Below are 16795 nucleotides of genomic sequence, written 5' to 3' on the forward strand. Positions count from 1 at the left end.
CACATATTTAACTTGGCTCGCCGTCCGGGCTCTGAGAGCGGACAAAGGAAGAACATGTTAAAAGGAGGGAAAGAAAGCATGAAAAATGTCCGCTTCCCCTCCTCTGAAACAGACCAACCTTTATTCCCCACGCATTACACAATGTTCTGTACTGTAAACTGTCAAATCCTTCACTTCTGCTTTGTGGGAAAGAAAAAAAAAAAGAAAAATAACAACAAAAATAGGTTGTTAGTTTGAGTGATGTCAAATGCTGCCTTGATATTTAGTCATTATGCTCTGATTTCAGTAATTACAGTGTACATTATGAACATATCTTCACCCCACTGCCAGCTCCCTGCCCAGATTCTTTTTTTAACAAAAGTTAAGAGGATTCCTCGTGCTCCGTCAGTCGCTCAAGCTTAACGAGGTCCAGCTGAGGAAAAAGCAGACTTTCATTAAGTACCTGTGAGGATTTTGACAGTCCTGCAGAATGTAATAGTTTTCCTTTTTAAAATTTTTTTGGACAAGGTTTTCTATCGCCGGTTCATCTCAGCTGCTCGTACGGCGAACACCTGGAGCAACAAAGCTGCGAGGGGGGGGAAGCGATGAAGATGCCTTTGTTTCTCAAGAGGGGGGCGGCCACACAGCGAAGTCTGTGGACGGGAGAGAAATGATTCCACATGTAGGGTTTTTCTTCTTTTTTTTTTTTTTTCCAGCTACAATGAGCTTCTCTTTGCACCCTGAGAGAGAAGCTCAGATCAGAACTGTGGTCTTCTGGTTCGGGTCTCACCTTTCTCTTTTGAGCCTGGCTTCATTTCTACCAGAAAGAGCCGCATTCATATTTTCACATGCAACACTCATTCTTAAATTCTTTTCGCCCTCTTTTACAAACACGGTACATACCCGGGGCTCTTGCTGCGCACCATAATTACACAATAGATGAAAAGAGACACGATGACTAGATGTAGTCCTGGGCAGAAACACAGACGTTACTCAAATGAAACCATCATTTTATTTCCTGATTCGGTTCATCAGCTTTTTAAGTTTCTGTGGAGGACTGTACGCACACAAACAGTGTGCTCTTGATGCGCATCCAGGAGAGATATTTCATGATCCTAGTACACTACGCCTCACCTTTAGGGAAAAAAAAAAAAAAAAAAAAAAGTAGGCTGACTGACCACAACAGAGCCGTCGGAGCGGAACCGGCTACCTTTGGACTTAAAGAGCACACCTGCTGCTTCTAAAAGCAGCAGTGCTGTCAAATGAGCAGGTGGCGAGTGACATACTAGCGAGCTGTCGAACAGAAGGAGGGTCGAGTATTTTGTCTGTGTTTACCCACTCCCCACACTCGCGTGGTCTCCCGACTCAATTTAACACTTCACGGGCTACAAGTCACACCAGCAGAAACGGTCTCACTTGCATACTTTCTACGAGTTTAGACAAAGAATCTCTTATAAAAGACATGAGCCTCAAGCCATCAAGATAGCTACTGTTGGTTTTTCCTCTGGACACAGTAAACATTGAAAACATACTTTGGTTCAAGAGAACAGAAGCAAGAAAAATAAGAGGCCGTTATATTTTTACAGCCGTCTTCACGGGAATGGTTCTTAATCTTTAACCTTCAACAACAACGCAGGTCTTATTTGCCAAGATCGTATCTGTTTTTTGTTTTTTTTTGCTTCTCATGCTATTTTAAATAGAAGCCATAAGAATGGAAGTACTGAACTCATAAAGCACAATCACCCCTGACACCAGACCAGAGTAACCGCACCAGCACTCTGTTTAAAGCCTCCCTTTTTCAGATCATAAAAACTGATACTGTATGCTGCTGTAAAGTGAAACCTATAAATACAGTGAAATTTTTATGTCACGTTAGTGAGATAGTTTGATGAGATTCAGGCGTCAAATAGAGGTGTTAGAGCCAATTTAAAACGCTTGGAGGGACTGTAAGTGCCGAGTTCACAAGATTCACAACATCTGTGAAGATTTTTGTTAAACTCGATCCTGCGAGTGGGAGAAGTGGGTGCAGTAGGTGTTAGAAAGTAAACTATGAAACTGAAAACAACCAGATCCAGCGAATTTAACACTTCAGTACTGCAGAACACCCATCACTAATATGGGAATTAAGCTTACCAATGCTGCCTTTAAAATGGAACTCGTGAGCTCCTGTTAACGACCTGGAAGTGATGTGCACGGTATAGTTGGCGTTCACGTGGTTAAGTTAGGAGAAAACCGTTGCAACATGCAACAGCATCTAGAAGTCGCAGATGAGGCCATTGGTACAGCAAAATTTTCCTGGGACATTAAATCACATGAAAACGGTATTCAGCTAAAAATCAAATATATTAACTCAACATCCCTCAAAAAATGAACTTGATGCAGTCATTTTTGAAAACATCACCAAACACATCTCAACTCGTGAGTTTTCAGAAAATTTGGAGGTTGTGAATAAAACAAGAGGGGGGGGGTTGTTATGGACTCTTCTTGTGATAAACACGACTCTATCTGAACGCAGCATAATAACAGCATGCAGCATTAAAAAGCCGCAAATTAAGAATGAAAAGCTCAGTATCGGAAGCTAAACAAATTCCTGACAGCAAAACACACCAGACACTGATCACTAACAGTCCAAACAGGTCAACATCTGCACAGTTTCAAACAGTGCAGCTCTTTGTGTACAGAAATCGGTAATTCTAAATGCACCCTAAAAGTCCCTAAAAGAGCCGCAAATGAATACAGATTTTTGACACTGATAAAAAGATAATAGCACCGATTAAATACTGTTATTTTAAATTGGAAAGGTCGAGGTAAGACACATTTATTCATCTAGTCTAGTATCATAAACTTCCTCAAGAAGAACTGCAGCAGAGGGCTGATTCAAAACTTTCATCTGCATCTCACAGTCCTCTGAAGATGGGAGATGAAAGTTAAGCCAAACAGGTCAGTGGAAGTAAGCCGCTGTAGCTTTTGTTGAGGTGAGCACATCAACCTGGCCGAGCATCTACCAGTAAAGTCAGCACTGCTACCTTCTGCATGTAAACTGCTTGTGTAGTGCAGAATCGCCACGCAACACAACCAAGACAGTTTACAATTATAAGGAATCCAAACCAATACATTAATAAAGAACATATGAAAACAATGGGACATTTTTTTTTTTTTTAAACGACATGCAATAGTGAAATACAAATGCATGGGGAGCAAAAGAGAGAATGGAGGGGAGGTGCTCAGTGCATCGGTCAGAGGTCCCACAGCAATCTAGCACAACTAAGGGGCAGTACTAATTATAAGGTTTATGAAAAAGGAAAGTTTTAAGCCTAGTCTTAAAAGTGGAGAAGAAATCTGCCTCCTAAACTCAAACTGGGAGCTGAATATGTTCACATCATAATGACAAACATGCACAACATTTGATGTTCAAAGGCCAGAACAACAAAGAGAAAATGCGCCCCACCACTTCTGATAAATGCGTCTTACACTTCCACATTAGGATCTCTGCCTATTACTCTGCAGGCAAACAATTCAGTCTAAAGTCCATAATTTTATGTTGCATCCATTGAATATTCCCCAGATAGGAGCCCCGTGACTGCATTCACTTATCTCCTCCTCCAACGCCCTTTGAGAAAACAGCACCAGTCATGATGCGTCTCGGCACCGAGTGAACAATTACCGGGACAAGAAAGGAGCCGGCCACAACTCTGTGTGCCAGTAATCTCTCTTTGAGGCCCTTCCGCGTCCCTAATTGCCCGGACACTTGTGTCCGAGGGCCGCTCTCGTTCCTCAGTGAAAAAGATGAGACCTCTCATGCTCCTTACAACAGGCTTAAGCTGATAAACCCTTTCATTCAACGCGGCTGCGGGATCGGTGCTCCATGCAAACAGATTGGGTAAAAAAAGACTAATCAAAACAGCGATTAGTCCCCAACACAGAGGCAGAGTTAAGCCACAGCACGGCTTCAGCAGGGGGTCCACGCCCCGGGTGTCAGATGGTTGGCGAGAGCCTTTTTTCTGGCAAACACATTCCTCACTGCAACTTCAAGAGCTGGAATATGTGTGGAATGCAAGTTGGGTTTTTTTTGTTTTTTTTTTTTTTTACCAAACAAAGACATAGCTGATTTCAAAATGGGATGTGACGGCTGGAGAAATGTGGAGACGGGCAAGCTTCTCCTGGACTCTCCAGGCCCGCTGCTAGCACAGATCCAAAGCTGTTCAATGAGAATCCATCTTGCTGACAATAAGCACTTCCCATGACACATTTGCTTCATAGTTTTTGTGTTGAGTCTTCCTCCACATTAGAGCAGCAGCATTGCCAATACTTCCATACGGGCACCCATTAGAGCATCATCTGGCCTGTTGCCGTTGTACCTTATACACAATCCATGTGTTTCTCTGCAGCAAGGTCAACTTCTGCCCTTGTTTACAGCTGAAGTGAACAAACGAGCCAGACCACATAATTCAATATTGCCTGCAGCACCAGCAATGAAAATTTCTGCGATAACAATACTCTTGATAATACGGCAAAATACTGAAAAAATATTTTATCATCAAAAAATCAATCAAGAATTTACAAATGCAATAAATTAAGCGTTTTCACCATAAATGTAATGGCTTGCCTTCAAATGTTCAGCAAAAGCTCATATTTCTGTGGTTTGTTGTCCATCTGATTGTCTGTAAACAATTCACTTCCACACGGCTGAAGTCGCCATCTTTTTCGAAATAACTCAAAGGCTTGTTGCTGTTGTTCATAAGTTATGCATGTAACATATGTCATACGGCTGCATTGCAAAACAATATGGAAAAATGTGCCATTATTTTATCATATTGAAAGTTATAGCAATAATATCTTGAAGGATACAACATGGCACACTCCGAAATGAAGGTTGTCTCCAGCTAACACTATGAAACAACCTCAAAGTTTCAAATGAAAAAAAAAAAAAAAAATCTGTTTTTAGTGATTCTTTGGAAACAGACTTGGGCTATTAATTATGTGTTTTCATTTTAAAACAAAATGTATTTTAACCTTCATTCAATTATTGTTTTGCCCAGTTGGCAGCAGTGGAAACACACTGACAAATTATTGCTGTTAGAAAACGGTTATCTATTTATACGTCCACAGACGCAGAGCACCACCACTATTTTAAGTCACGTTTGTGTCCAACTGACAGATACAAGACCAAAATTCATTTTATCTTTAGCCTCCACTTTCTCTGAAGGAAATATTTGTCTCTTTAGCAGCTGAATGCTCCAACGTGTTCACCAGCAAGCTGCTAAATTGATCAGTCTAAAAAACAACTGCCTTCTGTTCTGAGGCTGGAACATCACTGATTATAATGACGGACCAAGACAGTGAAAGAAGTGTGAAACTTCAAACCAAAACAATGAGCTAAAAGACTCTAAAACCTCTGTTGAGCTGAGGGGAACTGCAGAGTTTGCAGGCAATTTCCTACATTTCGTTGCAACAAATTCCCCCTTTTACACACACACTCATAAATACATTGACTCGTGGAGCTTTAGGACTAGTTCAGACTTAAGCTTCACAACATGATGATTTGAACTTGCAACTAAATGAGATGTTGTAACATCGTCACAGCACCGAGTCTCTGTACTTCCATTTTAACTGCCAGCTTTTCAGGTTTTTTTTTGTAGCTGGATATATTTTGTAGCATCTTAAAACGTAAATCAGGATAGTGAGAGTGAGTTCCTTGCAAGAGTTGGCGAAAACATAAAATGTAAGAGTCAATAATTTTGGCGTTTCAACTGAATATCTAGGGGGCATGAGCAAGGTTAATGGATGAACGGGCTTCAGAAACCACGTACATTGAAGTATTTTAACAATGCTCGCATTTCAACCTTGGAGTCTCGTGGGAAACATTCGGTTGAGAGCCCACCCCCAAGATGTAGTATTAAAAAGAAAATGACTGTAGACAGTGGAAGATCACATCCAAGGGCCCATTTCCCTGGTGGTGGTGGTGGTGGTGGTGGTGGGGGTGGGAGGAGGGTGGACTCATTTTTTTCTATGAACAAACATTTTTAAATCAGCAGAATAATTTCTAGGATGCCATAAATGAAAAATGCTGCACATAGTGGCTTTAAAATGATATATATGCAGTATTAGGCATAAGCAGGTAAGAAAATCGGCACCTTATTGTTATAGCAGTGACAGGCTTTCAGCAGAAGTAAATATGGAGCCAGCAGGCTCAGAAATAAGCTTAGCTTCATTGTTCGTGTAATGAAACTGATAATGCAACAGCATGAATCAATTTATGGGCAGCACTGCAGCACCATTATTTGTTTTCCAGATTAGCTTGCCCACCGGTGACCTCGAGTAATAGCTCACAAATGTATTCCGAGGAATCATGTGACACACACACACACACACACACACACACACACACACACACACACACACACACACACACACACACACACACACACACACACACACACACACACACACACACACACACACTCGCCGTGACAGACAGCAACTGGGAATATCAACACATCCATTTGTCCAAGTAGATATAATGTGCAATTACATAGAGAGTGTGTTGTTGCAGCGGTGTCGAATAACGCTGGCACGGTAAACTCAGTGAACCTGAGCTGCAGATGATTTTTAGATATTTAAATTAATAACAGAAAACAGAAACACGTGAAATGATCCAGATTTAAGTGCGCTTGTTTGTGTGCGTTCTCCCGGAGGAGCCGGTACTGGGTGCGCCTGCAAATGATTCCAAGTGACTCTCTGGTTATTACAAAAATAATGAGCTAACAACAGGCCACGAGATCTGCTTCAGCCAGACTCCCATCCATTTCACTCCTCTTTCTCCTGAAGCAACGTGCCAGCTTCGCAAGGACGGCATTTATAAATCAGCCACACAATTCTGGAACTCTCGTTGAGTTGCTGAGCTCTGACAAAAAGTGCATTTGAAGATGCTTACTTCTTCGTTCTTTCCGCAACTGTTAAAACTCTTAACTCGCTACCAAGCTTTGCTCATAAAAACAGACTGAAATGAGCTGATTCAATATTATGGAAAGGATTCTTCTGGAAAGCCGTCTGCAGCGGCATCTGACCCTGTTAGACATCCGATATATCCTCAGCTGCCTCATTATCCGGCTGGAGATTAACAGCTCTCTGTAAATGTAGCATCTGTCTAGGAGCAACCAGGAGTTAGAACCAACTAATCTGAATTATGTGAGCTCAGCAAGGTCAAAACGTTACATGTACAGAAAGTAAGCTCCTTAAAATAGTTTAAAAAAAAATAAATAAAAAAAAAAAAAAAGAAGAGAACTTGCAAGTTGAATTTTAAGAAGGCTGGGTTACTGGGCCTGATCTCCCCGTGAAGACGGGTCGCAGGAGTGCGAGCCTCTTTAAACTATCAAAAAGACTGACAAAACTATTTCTGGATTTGAATACTGTTCAGTTTCCTCTGGTGCTCAGAGAACATCTTGTGTCTGTTGCTGGGTGACTGAGGTTAGCAAGTGTCTGAGAGCAGGCACATGTTGACAGGTTGTCGTGGCGTGTCACCTTTCAGATGTGGCATATTGAAAATACTGTCAAAGTCCTGTTAAACGGATCGACCAGCATTTTGGGAAATATGCTTCTGTACTTCTTTAATGAGAGTAAGATGAGAAGATGAATAGTACCCTCATATCTGTGCACTGAGGATAGGATAGAGAGGTGCTTTCAGGCAGATTTGATAGCTTTGGAGCGAGCCAGGAGTCATTTCCTCTCTTTCTAGCGGGGGGCAACCCACCAACTGGTTTGGGAACTCTTGTTCTGAAGCCTCCAGTCTGGCATTTTGTTGGGTTTTTTTGGAGCCAAAAGTGACAATATTGGGACAATCTGTGGAGGAGTGAGGGTTGGATCTGACAGCGGGAACTATGACTACACCCCAGATCTCAAATAAACCAGGCACACCTCCAAATCAATCTCTCTTTGCAGCCTAATATTGTTTTACTTATGGAGTTATTTTCAGAAGGACCATTAGAACACTGATTAAATGGAGTGAAATTAGCTAATGACAACAAAATGACTTATGTCTATGGGTCTACGGAGCCAGAGGAATGTTTTAGCCAGCCTCGAGTGGCCCTCAGTGGTATTGCACTTTAAGGCAGATCAACATTAGCTTCACTTTTCAGAGCCAGAAGCTCTGTCCATTTTTGTACACAGGTATGCTTTCTGGTCTTTGTGCTAATCTAAGCTAACCAGCTGCTGCTTATACCTTCCTATTGATGGTACAGATGGTTCAGATATCATCATCTTAACCGCCACAAAAAAGCAAATGAGCACTTTTCCAATAGCATCCAACAAGTCCTTTTTCCAAGTTTGTAAGTAATTGAGAATACTTTGTCCCTTCACACATTTCACAACATTAATTTTCAACCAAGTACAGCAGATCGTCATCCTTAAATAGAACAACATGATAAATGTTTAGCTGGAAAATGACATCAAACTGGCTCACAAATCAGTCAACGATATTAAAATCCCTCTCTGTGATTACAATGACAGGCAATAAAATAAGATCAACTGCATTGGCCTGGAGTCTAACGGGAGATCCATCTTTCAAATTCCCTGCAGATGTGAGCTGGAGGCTCCTCTGTCTGTTGTCATGCAGCATTTGGAGGCACAAAAAGCCCACCGAAGCACAGTGGAGCATTTTCTCCATCCAGCCCTCTCTTAACCCAAGGGAGTGACTACCAGAGCACATCTATTATTCATGTTCTAGTTAATTGTTTCAGCCAAGTATCTATCATTTGTTTTAATGACTTCCACAGTTTAATCACCAATTTGCAATCTTAAGTGATGTTCATTGTCCTAAACTAAACTAAAAAGTGCAGATTTTAAAAAAATTAAAAAAAAAAATTCTATAGGATGAGCTCCACCACAATATTTCCATTTAGCCTCCACGTACTGCAGAGCTGGTCTGTCTGTACGATGTGCACAGTTCAAGTGTGACAGTAGAAAACTGCACGATGTCACGAAAATACGATTATTTAGGTAAAAGCATTGAACACAGGGAAATCAAGGTACCTTTCTCCTGACACAGCGCACACTTGTCAGTTGTCAGATAAAAAAAAAATAAAAAAAATCCCATTGCCACATGCAACCGCTAAACGAGGGAAGACAGCAGGGCTGGTGCCAGTGTGCCACGCTGCACGCTGAGACACTGGCTCTCTTTGTATGGAGAGCTTCTTTTCAGAGCTGCAGGGGCACTTAAACTTGGATGAAAACACCACAGGGGGTTGGGTGGAGGTTGGAGGGGGTGGATTACAGCTTGGATATGGTGGTGGTGGTCACATGGAAGGGAAAGGGTTATCGTCCGAGGGGAAACTTGTCATGGCAGAAATTTTTAAACTATGAATAAATTTACATAAAATCAACGCTGTCACTCACTGATGGAGCAGATAACCTGCATTTAAATTTCATTGTGTGTTGGTGATAAAAATGTGAAAATGTGCAGAGAGTGTCCAAAGATCCATCATTGTGTTTTTTTCATTTAGCTTAAAGAAATATGATCAGTGGTGATGGGGGAGGGGGGGGGGGGGGGGGGCGACGACGACGACGACTTGGAAATCACAAAGAGCCAACATTCAATTGAGGAGAGATAACAAAAGGAAGACGAAAGACAGCACTGGATGACAGGATGCCCCTGGGGCGGCTGGGCTGTTATTATGTTGGAAAGAGCTGCTGAGCTGTGGTGAGGGCCAATTACAGACCGAAAGGATGGACTGGGGGAGGGTCCGGGGCTCAGCGAGCCGTCCGTGAAGTGTTCTCAGCTCAGAGAAAACGAGGAAGAATCCCGGATACAGTAACAATGAAAGAAAAAAAAGAGAGCGACAGGAAATGATGGTGGCTCCGTCAAATGAAGTAAAAACCATCTGCTTATTCCCAGCAGAAAGAGGATTGGTCTAAGCTGCTCTCCTGTCATCAGCTAAAGCCAAAATGAATATCAAATGATCACATGCTGAACTTTACGCCACACCAGTTTGGATGATTTTTGCTGGTGTCACAGTCGGTTATAGGGTAATGGACACAAGTGAAAGAATCATCTGTTATTCTCCTCTGGAGCTCCTGCAGACAGCGTGGTGAGCACTTCAGCCATGTCTAATATCTTTAACGTCACTCCACTTTTAAGCATCCTGGCTGAAAACCACCCAGAGGCCAGAAGCGGTGCAGCTGGAGAACACAGGACAAAGAGTCAATCCCAAAGTATGGTGGACCGCAGACGGGAGGTCACAGCTATTGTATGTTGTCGTTGAACGGGCAGCTAACGGAAGTAGAAACAGATAGAGTTGCAAGAGGGAAGGACTTTTACAAGACACACAGTGTGACTGTTCCCTAAACTCTCACTTGGGTAACTCAAGCCTCTGTACTTCACTTCTAATGAAACCCCCATTGTCGCCTCTCATGGTGTTACAGATCTCCCAGTAAAGGGAGGACAATGGGCTATGAAAGGAGACGGTAACACAAGCCTCGGTTGGTGTGACATGTAACAGTTGGCATTGCCAAGTGTCCCGAGTCCTCACGAACACACACTGTCTCCATGCCCTCTGGCCCTGAATGGCTTCGGCGGAGCAGGTGTTTGCACACATTCTTTACATAAGCTCTTGTCAAACATGGCGCGCAGCAACAAGGCCTCACAGCTGCAGGACAATGGAGGCACGTTAAACTACAGCTCAGCGGCCAGGCATGCACACTTCCAGCCCGGGTCGAGGTAACAAGTCCGTCTGTAAGGTCAGTTTACAGTTAGAGCTGCCGAAACATAAAACCAAACTGTGAGGTGGAATGTGTAAATATGAAGAATCATAAAAGCCGCGATGCATGATAATACATGCATTCTTCATGATTTCCCCAGATAACTAAGTATACACCATTGAAGAAATAATTTCTCTATTTACAACCTGCGAGGCATCACAAGCACTGCAAATATTCAATCAACAACCAAAGGAAAACAATCACAGCTGAAGTTCAAACTAATTTCACTTAACAAAATGTTTGTTTTAGAGGTAATCTGTGCTCCTTAATAATTCACATTCACAATATAGAATTTTGACAAAATTATCATTTACTTACAGGTATTATTAGTGCTTTATCCAACATCCAATTTTTCATTATGAGATCAGTATCATTGGATATGTTGTCCAATATTAACAACTTTTGTACTTTCTAAAAAATAATCCTATTAATGATAATAGAAAAAAAATTGAACTCATTATCGGTCTCATTATTACACTCCCAGTTTCAAAGCAGGAAAATACATGTTATTGTTAAATAGTTAAATATCCTGCCGCCCATTTCATATGTCTGTCTGAAGTGTTTGATAACCACATTTCAGGTGGACATATTGCCATCAGATTTTTTTACTTCCCAACATCGGTATCAATCTCAACATTCCAGTATTGTTGAGGCGCACCTTCCTTTGGCTGAAACAATGACAGGACCCACACTATTTCACTAGGTCCAGTTTGGGGAAGTAAAATTGCATCATTGTTGTCAAAAATGTTTGTTCATTCAGGCAGAAAATATATATATATGTGTGTGTATGTATGTATGTATGTATGTATGTATGTATGTATGTATATAGATATAGATATAGATAAATAATCTGGGTAGAGATTATTTCCTTGAAATTGTGAATCACACCTCGACAGTATTACAACTTTCATTCAACTGTCGTTTTGGGATTCCACTGGTCATTTAATCTCTGGGGTCAAATGCCTTGAAGGAAGGATAAACTCATTTTCTATTTAGTCCCACGGCCAACCTCCTATTAGGCTTCCTACTAAACCCTCCAACTAAGGAATCTCGGGATATCTGAGGGATAAGGATTAGAAATGTAGAAAACAGTCCGTCTGACTGTAAATTCAGATTTTATTGGTACCATTTCAGGCCATTAATTTAACTTTCAGCCCATTTGCCTTTAAATTATGATGTTAGGGCCTGTTTAGGAGCAGTTTCATGCGTTTCATTTTTGCTCACTACTAATCATGAACTAAGTTTGATACCATACATAACGTTCGTTGTGATGAGCTAGAGTGCAGACAGGCTGAGCAGAAACTGGTGACGGACACATCCTCCTTAAATCCTACAATTAACTCTAAAGCTTTCAGTTACATATGTTTTACATCAGAGAAGCCAAAAAAAAAGAAGAAGTTATATTCTGTTATTAGGGAACAGATCAAAGAAGAAAACATCCAACAACACAGCCCAACAGCAACCAAATGCATCGCTGACAGATGAAGAGCAGAGGATTGCCACCTGCAGATGAAACAGTTCAGGCCCTTTTCAAGCCACTTCTCCGGTCACGGGGGCAAGGAGGGCTGAAATGCATGATGGGCAGGGCGCAATGAAGTTTTCAGCAGATAACTGACATGCTGATGAAAGCTGTCCTCAGCCCCACTCTGAAGCCCCGTCGCAGCCCTCAGCTCCTGCCTGCAAGCCGAGGGAGCGGGTGTCCCGCCTCTGACAGAGCCGTCTCTGTCCGTGTCCCTCTCTCTCTCTCTCTCTCTCTCTCCCTCTCCCTCCCTCCTTTCCTCCCGGAACAACTCTGGCAGCATCTCAGCTCCTTCTTTTCGCTTTCGTTTAATGGGTTTTCGCATCGCGTTGGTCAAGGCTTTAATTGATTTACATGGAGCTGTCTGTCTCCTGCGGAACAAGTCCATGTAAGACAGTGCCGGGAGGTCTCGGCAGCCGGACAGCTGACCGTCTCTGAACAACAAGCAGACAGACACCCACTGAGAACACGCTACTCGAGGATCCCTCAAGACGAGCACGAGCCGAGATCCTGAGCCGCTTGGGAACAATCTGACCTGTGTGACTTTAAGAGTAACACTAACTGTTGAAATGTTCCACTCATGAAACCATTGAGCGGTCTGTGACTGACCCAGACACAAGGGAAATTAGATCAATCTTATCAAAATATAAAAGCCAATTACACTTTCCATTTTGATTTATGTTGGTTACAAAACCACATAAGAGTTCAAACTTTTTTCAAAGGACAGATTAAATGAAGATCAGCCTCCACTTTTAGCCAACAACATAAGACTTTCCTTTGTCTCGGTGTTTAATAAAGCATATTATCCTCACTTCATTGAAGAACAAAAGTTTCCTGCAACGGGCAGGCCTGGATAACCCCAGAGTCAAAGAAAAGAGGACAGCCTCCAGTGATAGCCAAGTCAGTACAGAGCAGAGGGAGGAGGGGGAGCAGGAGGAGGAGGAAGAGGAGGGGAGGTACAGTTGGAGATTCTTAGATGAGGCACTGAAAGACACGATTGAGGAAAAACGGCATCCTTCACCGGGGAGCTGAGCTCTGCTAGGTCCAAAAAAAAGAAGAAGCTAAGAGGAGGGATGAGGGGGCCACTTAGTCTCTGCAGAGCAGCAAAATCAACAGAGCCTTCAACAGGTCAACATCACTCAACCATCAGGCATGTCTATCTGGCCAACAGAGATTACCCTCAAGTACTGTGACGTTCACAATCAGACGTCCCGGCACGTTACGAGCACTCGGCCTTCCTATTAGAGACTTCATAATGTTCTATTTTAACACCAACAAACTTCACACCTTCCCTGCAAAATATGATTCCCCCAATTTAATTAGACAGACTAATTATAACTCAAGTCGACCACCTACACCTTCTTTAAGACACACAAATCACCACACAATAGGCTGCTAATTATGGCTGCAGCCAATTATTTTTATTATCACTTAATCTGCTAATTATTTGCTTGTTTGTTTTCAATTAGTCAAGTAATTGTTTTTTGCAAAAAAAAAAAAAGAATAGTGAATGAAATCCTTAATAAATTACCACAGCCCAAGTTGATGTATTCAAGTTGCTTATTCTAATTTAACAAACAGTCCAAAACCCCTGAGAAATATTCAGTGTACTGACAAAGAAAAACAAAAAGCTGAAACAAAAACATTTGCTTTTTTGCTTGTAAAATAAAAAAATAAAAGTATTTTAAAATAGTTGCAACAATATTCAGAATAAGGGAAATAATCTAATCTAAAGTATTGAGACACATTTTTTTTCAGATAAATGGGAGAATGACTGCAGAGTAAATTAATGCACATTTCTCTGTATACATAACTGTAATGCTATTTAACTGGCTGCATGCATAAATCATGAATTAACTGTTGGATGATGAGGGGGTAACAACATGCTCTGTATGCTTGTGGGGGTGTCACCATTATAAGACACATTACTGTGTAAAAGGGTGATTTTTCTCTGCCGTGTTGTCATGACAGAATATATCGATGAAGCCCAAACTGAACCAAAACCGCAGGCCTCTGCAAACCGCAAACAGACAACTGCACCGCCATGTTCTCATAAGGCCGAGGCAGCGAGCAGACCACCAACAGGAGGCATGGACAATGCTTGTGTTGATGCCACAGATATTTTCCTGCATGCAGTTGGAACACAATAACGCTGTGGCGATGGACGCGCTCCGCCCCAGACGATAAGAACAACAACCCCCCACTTCCCAGTCATCCCTCAGCCGTATTCACGCCTGGACTTCATTATGAAGTGCAATGGAAATCATCACCGGCAATCTGAAAGAATTTACAAGACAATGATTCAGTCCGAGTCACAGCTCAACAACACAAAGAGCAGCTAGTGTTGTACTGACTAACTGAGATGGGACTGAAAAGGATGCCTCCTTTATGAAAAAAAAAAAAAGACAGATTAAAAGATAAGACGTATAGGTTTTAAAACTATCATGGTTATTTACACATATTCTGTATTATGACATGAGCATGGTTAAAATATATTTCCATTTGCTTTTTCCTTTATTATCATCTCTTATTTTCCTCTAAAAAGTATACCCAGGCCTTCATCCTAAAAAACAAGGGGTCACAATGCTCTTTGTTTGGGCCATTTCAAACCTGCAGTAGCTTTTTGCTTTGCAAACATCATGATAATTCACTGACACGCCTGACTGATGCCACGCAAATGCAGCTGAGCATCATGTCTTTGTTTATGCCTCATCTGCAATTACATCTATATTCAGTGCAAGGGGATGAGACCTGTGCTGCAAACAGGATGTTGGCATGGCCCACTGACATCCTGCAGCACACACATGAAAACACACACAATATACATTGTCCTCCTTTTTATGATATGAAAAGACTTTGTTTACTCTTTATGCATCTGTAAATATCACTGACTTGTTGGTAAAGGAACTCTCTACCATGTGTAATTTTTATTTTCCTGCAAAGCAGTGATTTATCCACCAGATGTTTGTGGATCATAACTGGCAGTTTAAGCTAAACAAAAGAAATTGGCAATATTGATTCTTAAAAAAACTCATTCTTCAAAATATTTCTCTACAGTCAAATATATGTGGGGATAAATGACGCAATTTGATCCTCAAATAAAACACGTATTTTATTTTAAAAAAAATGCCCATTTGCAATGAAGCTATATCACAAAACAGATGATATAGCTGTATATGCAGGCCACAGCATCTCCTGCAAAAAAAAAAAATCCAAGCAGCCTCGTGATTTATGAAAAAAAAGACAAATATAAAAGTGAAATTAATCAAAGCAGCTCAGTAGAAATCCTTAAAGCTCTACTTTGTTGACACCATCAGGAAATTAAGCAAAGCTGGAGGATGAGATGAGGGCAAAATAAAAAAAGACCTTTACTTGGCAGGACACACATGCAGCAACCTGAACAATATGACAGATGCAACATGATAACACTGCTCTGTGATCTTCCTACAGTTACCGCATGGACAGAAAGGAAATGAAATATGTTTCCTAATAGGAATGTCTGGACAGCATATTTATGATCTGTAGATAAAATTAAGCCAAACAACAAATGGTCCCAACACTCACAGCAAGAGTTGAAATGTGAATTTAAAAAAGTACATTCCTGACACTTTACCTGTGCAAACATTGACATTTCACTCCATTTATTTCAGTAAAATGTCAGTGAAATGAATTAAATTTGACTGAAACTAAATTTCTGTGTAATAGATGTGTGTGTGTGTGCGTGTGTGTGTGATCAATAACCAGTGAAAGTAACTTGATTCCTCCAGGTAAGCTGTGAGACTGATAGAATTGCAGTTTTTACAGCCAGATTTGAGGGAATCTGACCAAGGTGAAGTTAATAGAAACCAATTCCCTGACCCAAATGAAACTACACTTGTGCACTGACAGGCACACGTGGCCTGAGTGGGTTATTTCAGGTATTTCAAGCCCACATGTAGCACAGAAAACCTGCTGGGAGAAAGAGCCCCGGTTTGGCTGAGTAGCTCTTCATCACCACTGCCCATCTTACCTTTTTGTGTCTGTCTTTGAAAGGTAACGCAGGCCACGGCATCTCCTGCAAAAAGTCTTGCCAGTGTTTCTGATCCTGATCCGACGAGATGAAAACGATTTCCAATTTGTCCTTATTTTCCGACGCCTTTTTGAACCTGCTGTAAAACTCGCACAGGCTGCCGTTGAACTGCTTGCACGGGGCGTTCAGGCTGCATCCGAAGAAGAGCCCCACCAGGGACAGCTTGGCGCCCAGAGACTGCACGTCCACCTCGGCTTTCTCGCTGTTGACGAGCCGCTCCCCGAGTAGACTCACCAGAAACTCCGACATCGCGGCGTACAGTCCTCGAACACACAACGTCACCCTCAGCCGAAGCTGCTGTACATGTAACCGCTGTGTTCAGGCGACACCCAGCACTTCCTCCACCTCCAATTTGAGGTTTTCGGTGAGCTGCCGGCCCCAGCGAGGCGTTGCGGTCTGTGCTTCGCCGCTGCTTGTCCTCCGGTGTGCGCGCTGTGCAGGAATGCGCTCCGCTTAAATCGCCCTGACTGCAACAG

At 42.0% G+C, this 16795-nt stretch overlaps 1 protein-coding gene across 1 annotated transcript in view; it reads right to left on the reverse strand.

Moving 5' to 3' along the window:
* nxn (nucleoredoxin) overlaps window positions 1–16736 on the reverse strand; it is a 60727-nt gene extending 43991 nt beyond the window's left edge. Inside the window, exon 1 of the mRNA XM_069712378.1 lies at window positions 16260–16736. Coding sequence (XP_069568479.1) covers window positions 16260–16568 — 309 coding nt within the window. The 5' untranslated portion in view covers window positions 16569–16736. The remainder of the gene's footprint in view (window positions 1–16259) is intronic.
* Window positions 16737–16795: the final 59 nt, after the last annotated feature.

This window comes from Brachyistius frenatus, unplaced genomic scaffold, assembly GCF_029030835.1.
Source record: "Brachyistius frenatus isolate BFR_SWC_R1_liver_20210118 unplaced genomic scaffold, ASM2903083v1 Contig_109, whole genome shotgun sequence".
Taxonomy (NCBI): domain Eukaryota; kingdom Metazoa; phylum Chordata; class Actinopteri; family Embiotocidae; genus Brachyistius; species Brachyistius frenatus.